The following is a 15,316-nucleotide window of genomic DNA, read 5'->3' on the forward strand; positions in this document are numbered from 1 at the left end:
AGGAGTGTTTTAGGACATCTGATAGAATACAGCTCCAATAAAAAGGACTGACAGATGGATTATGCATAGAGAGAGAGAAGAGAGAGTTAAAGCATTGAAATAGAAAGAGCAGCCAGTAGTAATACATATTCAGGCCCTGGCGCTGGGCTTTGGGGCACAGTGCCTAATGTCCTGGTGCACAGAGAGAAAGAGAAGGTTGCTTGATCGCAAATGCACCAAGCATACACACACACACACACACACACACACACACAAATCAAGCCAGGTAGGTCGAAAGGCCAAGTTCTGTTTGCCCATACTTTAAAACATCTCTGTAAGTGAGCAAAACTAGATGAATTCCTGAGGGCTTGCATCAATTGACCAGAGTTCAACAGCAAACCATTTTAATCCACAACACCGCAATTTCGAACTCCTTGAGAAAGACATTGAGGGCATCAAGTAGTCTCAAACTCGGACGAAACACCCATCCACCACCCACAGATGACCTAATGCGTACTTCACACACACACACACACAAAGCAAAAGTTGTCCGAAATAGCCAGCTGGCTTGCACATATGCAATTTTCAGGTGTCAGGATACACAGGTTTGTCTGCTGGAGAAGATTTCCTCACTGGATTTGCCAATGTTTCCGAGGACCATGGCATCTAGACTTTGAAAGATTTCCAAGAATTACACTCGAGCCACTTTGTAGCAAGCAAATTATATCTTTTAGCAGATGGTCTTTTAGTTAGATGATCGCTTCCCGTCTATATGGGCGGTTCTTGGACAGAATAAACTGTAAAGTGGAATACACCAGATTTTACAATAATAGCCAAAAGTCTGGCTACATGACACTAAAGAGAGAAATACAGCGAGATGCGTCACATTTTCTGAACAACAACAACAAAAACATCCTGGACTTACGCTCTGCCATTAATAGAGAGTTCAGTAGCGCAATGTCAGAACAATAATGCAAGTAAACCCGACATTCTCAAAACAGCATCAACACAATCCTCCAGTGTAAACACTATCCAATAATTCCTCTAACCTTGACACTCCTGTACAAACATACAGAGAGCAAAACACCTTTAACTGCCAGATATGATAAACCGTCAGCTCTGATCGGCTTGTTGGGTCTGCAAAAACGTCTGGTCTCTGGGCGGCTCTTGGATGGAATAAGCTGCAATGTGGATCACACTATGTTGTTAGTCAAACATTTCGGCTACGTGAGAACACTGCAAAGTATTGTTAAACTAAACACTATATATGAGAGCAACAAAAACAGACAGTGTTTAATAGCAGGTTATGAAATGAACACCTGCCGCCAGCTGAATGCTGATACTTTTAGCACAGATGTGGTGGGTGACTTGTACGACATCTCGAATTGACTTTTGACTGGAAATGCTGTTGCTTAAAAGCAACGACACGAACTTGAATATTGCATAAAACAGACAAAAGCTATCAATGTGCATGCTGGACCTACGCATATCACCTTTATCTTCTGCACGTTGTTGAAAAAGGGTATTTCTTTATTTGAGTGTTTTCAAAAAGTAGTCAAATAGAATATGAATTCAAAACAACTAAAGTGAACAAAAAAAAGAAAAATTAAATTCCACTTTCAAAGCCATGAATGTGAATACAAAGAGTATAGATTTCTTTTTAGGTCTTTGTGCATTTATTTCACATGCATTTGAATAAAAATGACTGATAAAACTAGATCTTCACTCACAACTGTGGTTGACCAGCCAAAAAAATTATTTAAATCCTCATCCTTCTGTGACTTTACAATGAAACCGTCAGCATTATGAATGTTGATCTATGGGAGTATTAAGAGCTACGAGCCACACAGGGCTGAGAGCAACAGCAGTAAAGCGCTGTTGTGTAAATATTCATCAAACGGTCAATAGCCAATAAAGCACATTCAGAATCAATATCTGCCAGCACGCAGTCTCATCTGAATAACTACACACAGCACGTAGTGAAAGCACCGTCAACTGAGTAGTTTATACACTACCCAACATCCATTCAGTCTACAACTGTGTGAATCCTTCATTTCTCTATTAGCCCAGTGACTCTGTCCTACAGTATCTCAATTTCTAAAGGCCTGTTCAAAAAAGAAGGGGAAAAAAATTCTGAAAACAGAACAATGTATCTATATGAACTAATTCACAAGTCTTTAATACGTCTTTAATCAAGATTTAATACAATAAAAAAGCAATAGTTAACTAAAATAAAAATGAACAAAACTTTCAGTATTTAATAATCTACATTTAATCTTGATTTCAGCACATACAGTCCACCATACATGCAATGTACTTCAGATTAGCAATAGCACACACCAAGAGATGTTCATGGCTATGACGTGGTCTAGGCATAATCGTGGTGTAATTTTCAATCTCAGCAAAAGAGAAGCATTCTTTTTGTAGGATACTGCATTTTAAATTTCATTCTGTAAAATCCAAATAAGCTTTGCTGAATCCCTGACCATTTTCAGCAACACCTGAAAGCTCATCGCTTTCGTCAACATTTGACTATCCTAACTTTCTCTTTCCTTAAGTCCTCCCTGTCTAGTTTGTACTAATCTAAACAATGTCTGAAACTTTGTATTATGAGCACTTCCTGTGTTTATTTGCCTCTTTATGATGAATCGCTTGTTGCATTCCGCAATTGTAAGTCACTTTGGCCACATAAATGCAAATGTGTTGTAAAAGGTTTAAATAATGGGTTTTTTTTTTTCATGCTTGTTCAAAAAAAAAAAAAAAACCAACAACACTATAATCAATTATCGTATATTGTTCTGAGACTTGTTCCATTTCTGTTTGTCAAGTGTCTGTGAAACTTCAGTTGTTGAGTCTTGTTATATTCACTCAAATATTTACATGAAGAAATTTGCTGGAAATAAAGCGGTTTCATTTTTGTGCTGAGCTTATGTATGAAAAAGTATTCTTTATATCATAGTCTATTCATTACATAAATTTGTACTTAAGATTCAGATCATCTGAATAAATGCTTTAATTTAGTAATCAGCATGATGCTCTTCAAAGGGTAATGTTTCATTAATTTATTCTGGTACCTGGGAGAGTTTATCACTGCTAGAGTGTCTATTGTCTTCAAAATAGCTGACGAGGAGTTGCTTTTGTGGATTGCTTTATTTCTTCTGCTCTATAAAGAGGATTGTACGTTTTGGAGCATCTCTGAGTGCACTTGATGTGGTTCTTAGATTTCTTCCTTGGGAGCTCTCATTATTAAGCAGCTCTGCAACAACAGTCTGTTCAGAAATTTCGTTTCAAATAAAGAGTCATCTATTTCCAAACAAAAAAGCCCCTCGAAATATGTCCCACCCCAATATCTACAAGCCATTTTAACAGACTACATACACACTGCTCCCCTGTAACTGGTTTCAAATGTCGGTCAGTCCTGATCCTCAGAGAGGACCAGGTTCCTCGGCACCTCCATTTGTTTGTCGTCATGCCCATGACTGACTCCATAAACACAAGTCATGCTGCAGAGTCCCAGTGCCTTCTCACAGCCCTCTTAATTAAAGCAGTTTACTTTGTTTTTATTTCTCTTTCTCCACCTCTGCTTTTCCCCCTCCTCTCTCGTTCATCTCGCTCTCCCCCAGGAGGAGGGCAGGATTAAATTGGATTTTAAATGATCCAGAACCGATAGAGCAATTTCTGCTGCCATATTTTCATCCTCCGTCCCGCTTTAAAAACTCTCCCCATCACTGTACCGTGGCTGTCGGCAGCTCCCACATCCCCGGGGATGCCCCAAGCACATCACCCCCCTCCCCAATTCCGGAGGGGCGCTAAATGGAGAGAACGTTGAGTGGAGGAAAGATATGGAGGAGAGGGGGAGTGCAGGGCAAAACACAAGGAGCGCCTTCTCGTCCATTAAGGTGCAGAAAATGAGAAAATTGGAAAATGAGAGACGGGGTTGTTCAACCTCTCGTCTCATCTAGCTGCCACAATCTGGCACCCTTTTCTCTTTCTTTCGCTCCCGTTCCTCTGCCCATATGTGAGATTCTTCAAAAAGATGAGTGTGTGACTGCTGCTCGCACCTCAGTTTCATCTCTCCAGGCCGCGCGGAGCTCGCCACCTTTTGTGTAATATTTAATACAGACTTGTATAAAACCGCCAGCATCGGCGCGAGGACGATTCGGGGGAGGTTTACTTAAGCTTACCTTGCCTAAAAATCACACAAGTAGGGGTTAAAGAGCATTTGTTTTCAATGCTAATGTGAATTTATTGTTTGTACACCATTGTTTTTAGTGAATTAAATCACTGGGAACCAAACTAAAAGCAAGCATTTATGGTCTGTCCTATATACACAGAAATTTGGTGAGAACTTTAAAGGGCCCAGAAATGAAAGGTCTGTCATAATTTACTTTATTTCTAAATCTTTCTTTTGTCCAGCACAATACTTGAATATCTGTGACATTCTTTCAAATATAATAGAAGTGGATGAAGACTAGAGCCATCATGGTCTAAAAATCACAAAAAATCAGCATTTAAGTATGTGGTGTAATATATTTCATGTCCTCTGCAGCCGTTTGAGAGTTTTGTGTAAGGAACATACTAAAATTTCATTAAAACCTTGACATTTGCCCCAGCTGTCCTTTGCAATTGATTCACTTCACAAAAAAAGATTTGTTCGTGAATCAGACCGATTCAGTTCACCAGTTTAACTCGCAGCATTTAATAGATACATGGAGGGGAAGATTATGGGTGAACTGCCTAAATTTCAGTCTGCTCGTCACACAAATCTATCATATGACTTCAAAACACCTTCAATATAGTGCACGTCATATGGAGTCACTTTATCATACACTTTTGTTGCCTTTGCATCCTTTTTGAAGTTTGAAAACTACAGTGCTCATTCATTGTAGATGCATCAAAAACAGCAATCTGAACAATATATGTTCCATAGAAGAAGAAAAAAAAAAAACTCTTTGATATGAGGGTGAGTAAACAATGGCAGATTTTCAGTTTTGAGTGAACTAATGAACTTTTGGACAGAGCAAAACTGGGTAAAGTAGAATGTTTCGTTGAAGACTAAAGCTCCTAACCAAAAACACACATTTCGTTTTCAACATTTATTCTCTATATACCAATAAACTCCATAACCTTGCAAGCTACAAAGTTCACTGACCTAACACACACATACCCACACTCATATCATATGCATATTGATTTTTTCAATGTGTTATTTTTACATTTATAAATGCACATTCGCCAGGTTTTAACATCCATGCCAGGATGTCAGAAAACTTTTTCCTATGAGAACAACAAAAGCACCTTACAGAAACACACACCCCCAGCTATGAATAATACTTGGTTTAAAAAAAAAAACAGAAAAGCAAAGTCAGGCATAAAGTTGTTCCACTGAAGACCAAACCCCCTGAAACCCACTTACACCCATCAAACAGGACAGCCTGGAGGCCATCACCCCCAAACAAATCTCAATTAAAACACTGCCGCCTGCCTCAAATTTAATATTACAAGGGGAAAAGTTCACGTTGAATGTTATTACTTTCACAGAAAATACCGCACCATTCACACTTTCAGAGGCATGCCAGTCTGTGATTAACTTCATTTCACAGGTATCCGTGTCTGTAGGATCTACAGGTCCCTAAAGGAATCAAGCGATACTGAGCTAGTCTGCAAAAACACTCTCTGATTAAATAAATGTTTCATAAAACACTGATTGTGATGAGTATGCAGGAACGAAATTTGCTTCTGCTTATGCACTTTTTTTTTTTTAATGGAGATCAAATTATATACTAGATTAGGTGGACAAAAATCACTGTATGAGCAATTGTATATAACTGAAATGATATAATTATTTTGGCTGAAAACCAATTTAAATGGTTTATATATAAGAAATAATAAAATAGCTGAAATTAAATTAGCTAATTCTTTTTATTTGAAACTGGATGGACAAGACAAAAGCTAATACCATGGTATAATAAACTATCGTATTGCTTCCTTCAAAGATTAAAAAAATTAATTCTTAAGAGTTTGATCAACATCTCACCCATAGCTTTGGTTTCCTCGCCCTTGGCGTTAAGGATGGAAAACTTGAACTTCGCCCGAACCTCACTCTTAGGACAGCTGACCAGGAGCAGATAGAGCGACAGATAATCTTTACTCTCTTCATCCAGACCTTTTGGATTCACTCGCAAACACCTGCTCAAAACATCAGCAGTTAGACTTTGTTCTATTCTAATCAAAGTTTATCTGAAAAAAATTAAAATAAAAAATAAAAAAATTTAAATATGCAAATCTGTGTGTGCATCTCCCAATCTTACCATTTAAGCTTGTCATTGGCTCCCGAGGAGAAGGTGGAGCTTTTTATGACCTCGCCCATCTCCTCCCGGCAGAAGCTGAAGTTGTTGATGGTCCACATATAGGAGAACTTAACCACTTTGATCTATACAAACACACAAGAAGATAACAGACAAGACACTTCATTCTTCCATTTATCCATCTACTTTTTTTTCCCTTTTCTACATTAGATCCGCAAGTGTTGGCCAAGACATCAAAAAGCGACACATCAAAACCGCCTTTTATCTTAATGCGCTCTGACAACAAACAGGATGGGGAGAACAAGGAATAAAAAGACCTCAAACAAAAACACTGGGAGAGAATGATGGCAAGATAAATGAAAGCATTAATGGAACATGTTTCACTAGTCGTGGGGATTCTGAACACGCTGGAGGGTCCTGTGAAGTCACACACACTCAAAACACAGAGGATAATGGCCATTACATATTTGTAGACACACAGACACATACACAGATCATTCAGGTGCATACAGAGATGCTTTCTCAAACAAATATAAAGTTGTATAATGCTTATATTATATTTATATATAATGCCTGTAAGACTTGTTTCTCTTTTGAATTTACTTTCTTTTAAAAAAAATATTAAAACAAAAAATTAATCATGGTTTCTACAATATTAAGCAGCAGTGTTTTCAACATAAAAGTTTTTTTTAGCACCAAATCAGTATATTTCAGAAGGATCGCAAGAATAAATTACTTTTCATTTTAAAATATATTTAAATAGAATACAGTAATTAAAACAGAACACAGTTATTCTGTTTTTACTGTATTTTTATTAAATAAATGCAGCCTTGGTGAGCTTAAAAACATTTTTTAGAAAACTTAAGCGACTTTTAAGGGTGTTTTTTAGTCCTTTATGAAGCTTCACTGCCCCGGTAACTGTATTTTTATTATTATTTTATTTATTTATTTTTTAAGAATGAAAAAGAGCAATATTAATATTCTTAAGAACTACTCCTTTTGTGTTCCACAAAATTAAGTCATGGGGATTTTAAACAACACATGGGTTGTTTACCACAATGCAATTTTTACCTTTAAAATGTTATTTCAAAACTTCTTATAATTCAACTCAGCAGATTAAAAAAAAACATGCCGATCCCACATGGTCCTGTTGATTGGCCATTTTTAGCATCAGACGAGACTTAATATGTGCCTGGGACACCAGTGGAGATCAGATCTGCACCTGGAATATCTAGTTTCTCGCACAATTTAGTTCCAGTCTTGCTCTAACACACCTGCCAGTAATTTTCAAGTAAACCCATGAAGTTTGATTGGCTGGTTCAGGTGTGTTTGATTAGACATGGAACTAACTCTGAAGGTAGACCACCAGAATTGAGCACCCCTGTCACAGAGTATACAGATTCAGACCCAGAGCCACACACACACACACACACACTCACCTGTGTGTAACACCAGCTTTCGGCCACAGGGCCGCTGGTCATTTCTGCAGGAGGGGGCGGACTCGGTACCCTGGACATCGCCAGTTTTGAACGTTGAGGGTGGGGTAGGGGGAGGGTCACTACGCCAGCCACCGCAGGACGTCCCCGACAAAGCTCACACACGTGATTACTCACTCAAAGGCAAATAATGCACACGCACACATGTGTATTTCACAGCCGCCGCCAGGATCCGGGCACACACTCGTGTTCAGCGTAACCCAGAGAACACAGAGCGAATGCAGGCTGAACCTTGTGGTGTTTTTCAGTGAGCCGTCCAGTTCATTAGCTTTACAACCTGTAGCAGAGAAAACAGACAGCAAAAACAGATTGAGAATTTATCAATCTTCAATCTTCGAAAATTATTTATATAAAATTATTTAAAATAAAATATGATTAGTAGTAGGGCTGGGACGATAAAGCGATGCAGAAGTGATTCATGGATCGATTCTGAGATTTTCCAACTGCGTCGCGATTCATCGAGAGTGTACACTTGTTTCTAAAGCATGCAGGGCCATCTACTGTTAAAATCTATTAATCGATTCCAGAGGAATCGAGATGCATTCGGAAAATCTCAGAATCTATCCATGAATCACTTCTGCGTCGCTTTATCGTCCAAGCCCTAATTAGTAGCAGTATTAAATAGTCTTTAGTAGTTCATGTACAACAATTAATAGTTCAATATATAAAGTCATTATTTTATTAATAAAACAGTGCATTTCTGCTAGAAGTCAACCAATATTGGATTTTACCAATACCGATAGTTAGGTTGGACCACACTGGCCGATACCGATAGTTTTTCAAATGGATACCGAACGGAAAATAAAATCTAGTCAACAAATTTATCACTTAGTAATGATATGAAACATGCACTACAGAAGCGTTTCCCAATCCCAGTCCTCGCTTCAGCGCATTTCTCCTGCTCAGGGAGTAGGAAGCAATGAACACTGTGTAGGGATCATATCAATTGGAACATAGTTCATGCACGTTGCTCTCTCCTAACAAGCTGGTTCACCAATTGAGTTTCACCAATCAACTATCGGTGCCGATTAATTGGCAAAACCGATACATCAGACGACCGCTAATTTCTACATTTAAAAAAACAAAAAACATTCACTTAACAAATTGATATATAAACAATTTAAATAAAATCAATACAACACTGCATGTTAAATGCAGTAGTAGCATTACATTGTCTGTAGTAGTTCATGGATATAAATGAATTCAATGTATAACAACTTAAAAAAAAAGTTTCTTAATAAAAAGGATATTTACATTATTATAAAAAAAGGAATAAATAGTGTTTTAAAGTCATACTGAGTGAAGAGATCAGATATAGCTGATTCCCCATTAACATCCACCTTCAGTAATTGCAAACAATTCCATTCTGTTCTACATACAAACCAAAAAAAAAGCCTGAGATGATTTTGTACAACGGTAAAAAAGGTTTACCGTTTTTCTTGTACATATGTACGAACCACAAATATATGCAGAATCAAACAAAACCACCACATCTTGTGTACTGCTTGATCTCTGTTTTTGTATATCTAGTTCAGCACGTCTACATTTGCCACTGGTGTCAGAGTAAAAGCCAGACCTCTGAAGACTCAGAAGCACCATCAGCAACTACAGCGAGTTTAAACCAGTCAAAGCTACATGTTTATAATGTTGGAGGAAAAAACTATTTCTTCTTTTCCCCTTGTGTGTAACGGCCCTCCCTCTCTTTTCCAGGAGAAAGGCACATTCATCATTCTATTGGCTCTCTTGTTCATTTCCCCTCAAACCTATGAACCTTAAACCTTTTCAATCTTTTTTCATCAGACCAAAAATAAATAAATAAAACAGAACCTCAGGACTAATCCTTATTTTTCCTCTCGCCGCTGCTAATTAAGGCACTTTAATCGTTAGCTGGATACACCCTAGCAATTAATGAACTGACCAGAAACACCAAACTAGCCACTTATCTAACAGTACAGTAAGTCATTAATAGGGCTAATTAATGGATGTAAAAACAGGCCAAGGGAAGCTCGTGACTGATAACCAATTAAAGCAGAAAAGCCCATTTCTCGCTCCATGAATGACATTTATGAATGTTTAAAGAACACATGGTCAAAGGCCCTCCCGGGCATGAGCTGGGTAGAAATGTCTTTATTAAAATACGTCACTTATAGGTAACTTTTTAATTTACTTCACAGAACAGCAAGATTTTCTGTGGTCAGATCACAAAGTTATAAAGAGTTGAGCATTTCCCAGACACGCTGACTGGGGGACCTTTGATTTTAGCTAAACTTTAAAGAAAGAAAAAAAAGTATTATCCTCTCTTTTCTCAATCTGAAGCGACCTCATCACCCTTTCATCTCCCATTCCTCTCTCCATTTTTTACCGTCTTCTGCTCCTCTCTCCCCTTTCTCACTCAACCTGCACATCCCTTCGTCTGCGAGCGAGAGAGACGGAGACGTTCCTTTCCCTTAATTAGCATCTGATTGAAAGGATAGACCACGGCCCGGCGGAACTTTCTGTAAATTGTGCGACGATTTGAAACAGAGAATGAGAGGAAGAGTACATGGTGAAGAAAAAAAATGAACAAAGTGCAAAACAAACTGTATTGTGGGGAGGAGAGAAGAAAAGAAAACATTAGGAGAATGAAAAGGTCAATTCAAAACTTTTCAGAAGTACAGAGCAACTCCAACATCCATTTCCCACCTACACACTAAAGCTGGGTGATAGTTAAAATATAACCCAATATTTTTCAGCTATTTAACAAAACAGAAAATAGATCTCGATATTGATATATTTGCTTAAAAGAATGATTTAGGAGTCTTTTTGACTGAATAGTCATTTCAGCCAAGTAGATGTGAAAAGACGTTTAAGTAAAATGCATTTAAAAATATACAAATCTTGAACAAAAGAAAGGATTTTTTAAAAATGTTATGCAGCAAAATAACAATACATGATTTAATATCATTAAAAATTACAAATTAGTATTTTTGGGTGCGACAAATGTTTTAAATCAATTAGTAACTATTTTTTCCCATGTGTTTTTAACCAAAATATATATTTTTTTAAAGTTATATTTAGCCAAAAATATTTTTTTATTAATTAAATTTGAGTAATTGGGTAAGTGAAGTGTTATGCAGTCCACTGTGTCTAAGGACTGAATGTATGTAAAGTTTGTTGACAGCAGGCCGTCTCTTGATAGGTCAGCCAATCAAATTGTACATCTTGCTACAACTATACTGATGACTGACCTGTTATAACTTATCCACAGCGTGCACAAAATTAATTTTAATTTACAGAACTTAAAATTATCAATTCACCACATTTTCTATTCCACTTAAAACAGACAATATGAAAGGAATATATATGAAATTTGTATTTTGTTAAGTTGTGTATCCTTTAGGAAACTTAAAAAGACCTTTAAAAATAATTGTGATTTTCAAACTTGCTTAATTTTATATAGAAAAATTACCATAAAAACAGAATATTTGATATATTGCCCAGTCCTACTACACACACCGAAATTAAAGCTCAGAGATGATATTCATTACCTTGCAACTCATTATCAGTTTTTTTCTCCCTCCTTCCTTTGTGCTATTTGTTTCTGATGAAAAACACTTGTGGCATTTTCACTCAGTAAAACAATAAAATATTAATCATTCAAGTCGGAGAACAAGTTGGTGTCCATTTGCAATTCAAATTACCACCGACTTCCTGGCAATTAATTTCCACGCGCGTGTCTCGAGTTATCTGTTTTCTGAACTTCATTTCCAGTGGTCTTTGTATCCTCATCTATCGGCACTGTCAACACAAACTCACCTTATGGCAACATAACATCACTCACGAACTCGCTAACAACCTTTCAGCACTGAAAACACACACACACGCACAACAGGTTACACACTGTGCCAGCCACAAGTTTAACAGGCAGGCCCTCACAGAAACTCTACAGGAAAGCTCACGTATTTCCAGAAAAATATAATCATTTGCAAAGCTCTAGTTTGTTTTAATACATTTTGGTCATTTCTTTCCAGGTACCAATAAAAAGTGCAGCACTTTCAGGGTATTTAAGACATTTAAATGCATTCCACAATTTACCCCTAAATCAGTGCAGAAAATCCTGTGATTCCATCTGTCTGGGCCTAATGACAGACGATAATCCACAGGACACAAACAGAATGCACACACACTTCAACTGTCAGAGAGGTATGAGAGGCGGTATCTGAGCTTGCAGGCACACACCAGATCAAAGAAACAGCATGTTTCACATGTGATCCTGTTCATTAGTTTGCAAACTACTCAATATGACTTCATAACTGGAACCACACACACACATCTTCTAGAGATTTAAGAGACTGCTCGTTTAAACATTAATTTCACAGCAATGAATCCATATTTGGTCAATACACTAACAGGGTTTGATGCTTGCTTTTTTTCCTCAAGAGGCACTAGTGCTCCTACTTAAAGATTGAATTTAATTTAATAATAAAAAACTTGGGTACAATGAAAATTGATCTGATTATTTGTTTTTCCTTAATAAAAAGGTACATGAAGCAATATTTACAAGCAAAATGATTTATTTGAATACATAAATTACACTAGGTTTTCTGCTTCAAACTATATGCATTCAACAATTATGGATTTATTTATATTTATAATGTACGACTTTTAATTGTAAACAAGCCTGATATACTCTTATTTCAAAATGTGTTTACTTCTACTTCCTATCAGATCAGCGATACAAGATATGCACTCTTACAACCATCTAGAACATGCTACAAAACATTGTCATAATTCCTCAAGAGTATATCAATAAGCAATCACCGGGCATAAATACACTAATTGCAAACTGCTCTAAAACCACAAGCACATAGAACATGCAACAGTGTCACATTCTATCCTGTGAAATATACAGCAGGTTTTGGTTTTTTTTTTCATTAAATTATAGCCATGTGAAGTTTAATAATTAAGATTTGAGTCCTGTTTTCTAGACAAAGACCAGACCTCTTCAGATAATTATAATTTGTTACACCAATTTAAGATGTTTAAACTTTTTATAACCTTATATTTGAAAAACACTGAATGTAAGGCTTTAAGTACCCGCAGGGACCTACATTTTCTCACACACATACTCCTAACTGCATTTTACACATTTATTTTTAGTCAAGCCCCCAATGATGTGTAGCACACAATTCACAAACATAACTATGATAATCAAAATAAATTTGAAGTGAGATAAAGGTTTGTTTGGTTGGTGCGAGTGCATTTTTTCCAATGGAATTCACACCGAGTGCATAAAAAGATTGCATCCCCTATCGACAACATATAATTTGCATCTTTGCATGCTCCCAGACCCACAAATTACAAAATAATGCATTTTTCATTGCTGCTTTCTCTGAATAAACAGCCTTCGGGGTTGCAGCTTACATGCTTTGCATCTTGTGGTATATTCGTAGCAGTCAAGATTCAGCAGAACATTCCGTGCGCGCACAACTTCGGTGCTAAATCTAAAGGGACACAGTGATTCAGTAACACAGTGAATGTGGGGTTCGATATCTGATCAAACTCGAGTCTGACCAAGCAATAGAAACAAGTGTTACAACAGCCATATCACCCTGTAGCCCAAGACTGGTTGCCTACTGAAGCTAAGCAGGGTTGAGCCTGGTCAGTACCTGGATGGGAGACCTCCGGTGAAAACTAGGTTGCTGCTGGAAGAGGTGTTAGTGAGGCCAGCAGGGGGTGCTCACCCTGCGGTCTGGGTGGGTCCTAGCGCCCCAGTATAGTGACGGGGACACTATACTGTAAAAAAGCACCGTCCTTCGGATGAGACGTTAAACCGAGGTCCTGACTCTCTGTGGTCATAAAAAATCCCAGGATGTCCTTCGAAAAAGAGTAGGGGTGTAACCCCGGTATCCTGGCCAAACTTGCCCATTGGCCTCTGACCATCATGGCCTCCTAACCATCCCCATACACTGATTGGCTTCATCATTCTGTCTCCTCTCCACCAGTAAGCTGGTGTGTGGTGGGCGTTCTGGCGCAATATGGCTGCCGTCGCATCATCCAGGTGGGTGCTGCACACTGGTGGTGGACGAGGAGATACCCCCCTTACTATGTAAAGCGCTTTGAGTGCCTAGAAAAGCGCTATATAAATGTAACGAATTATTATTATTATTATTATTATTATTAACAGCCTTAGATACAAGTGACTTGGTTAAATCCCGATTAGTTTAAAGCCGTGTCAGACAGCATCTGAGATCAGATCAGCTGGCACAAACGAGGCAGGTGGGACGAGACGGGTGCCAGGCAAGGAGATTCAGCCCTCGAGGAATTCATTACTGCAAGCGTTACCCAGCCAAAATATTTAATGAATTAATGAGGGGAGGGGAGAGCGAGAAAAAACACACAGCGTTTCTGCGCTGAAATTCTCTTTTAGTTGCGACTTGAAAGAGAAACATGTAGTACAGCCCCACCCAGCAGACTCTCCCTACTGGATTGAGCTTCTTGTGAGGAAATGAGAACAATCACATGACCTTTCACTCGTTTAAGCTCCTCCCACAGAGAAGGTGTCAACTACACACTATCAGAAGGGGAGTGGCTTAATATAGAGAGGGGAAGGGTTTAGCATGGGTTTGGGGAAGGGTCTACAGGGAGGATATAACTTCGGGAAGATGGGTCAAATTTCTCAAAGACTTTTTTCTTTCTGGTTTAATTTTATCCAGTCTCTTTTTTCTCTCTCCACAGACACAGAATGAAAGGGATATGTTGGAAGAGAGTAACAGATTTTTTTTTCTTATTTGACCTTATTCAAACCCCCATGCAATGCTAAAATACATTCAGGGTCAATGTTAGGTTGACATCTAAAACATTTAAAATCAACATGAAATGTTGATTGCAACCCACTTTACTTCCACATGACATTTCGGAATCAAACAGGACATTCAACGAGGACATTCAAAACAATTTTACGTACAGAGAAACTCATTTTGAAGTAATAAAAATATATTTTGTTTTCTCCTTTGAAATATAAGGTGTATAAATAAAAATTTACAGGAATATGTATCAGGAAAATAAATGAGGTCGATTCAGATTTCATACATACTTTAAGATACATCAATGGACTATTCCATGAAAACAACCTGCCAATTCAAATTTTGGCTGACAAAACATCTCAACTTAATATTGAACAACAAAAAAAATAATAATTGTGTTTTGAGGTTTAACAAAAGTCTTAAAACGATGGAACGATGTGAGGATGAGTAAATGACAATTTTCATTTTTGGGCCAATTAACCCTTTAAGACTACAACATACTGAACAAACTGTGCTTCAGCCTTGATGGTAAAAACACAAGCATCTGACCAGGTCAGTAAGATTGCAGTATATAACTTGATGCCATGACCTTGAGGAGACACAGTGAAAATTTTATAGCATGACATCATTTCATGCATCCAAACATTCATTTTCTCCTATCTTCTATCTTCTCAGGATAAATGAAGTTGGTTAATTATCAGCTTGATTAAAATGGATGAGTTGATGCCAGAAAAGAGACACTGAAGTA

The 15,316-nt window shown here is 37.6% G+C and overlaps 1 protein-coding gene across 1 annotated transcript in view; it reads right to left on the reverse strand.

Moving 5' to 3' along the window:
* Positions 1-15,316, reverse strand: part of LOC306848599 (speckle-type POZ protein) — a 65,648-nt gene that overhangs the window by 24,484 nt on the left and 25,848 nt on the right. Inside the window, exons 3-5 of the mRNA XM_079383242.1 lie at positions 7,727-8,060; positions 6,291-6,412; positions 6,017-6,168 (exon numbers count right to left, since the gene is read on the reverse strand). Coding sequence (XP_079239368.1) covers positions 6,017-6,168; positions 6,291-6,412; positions 7,727-7,804 — 352 coding nt within the window. The 5' untranslated portion in view covers positions 7,805-8,060. The remainder of the gene's footprint in view (positions 1-6,016; positions 6,169-6,290; positions 6,413-7,726; positions 8,061-15,316) is intronic.

Source organism: Barbus barbus (assembly GCF_936440315.1).
Source record: "Barbus barbus genome assembly, chromosome: 3".
NCBI classification, from domain to species: domain Eukaryota; kingdom Metazoa; phylum Chordata; class Actinopteri; order Cypriniformes; family Cyprinidae; genus Barbus; species Barbus barbus.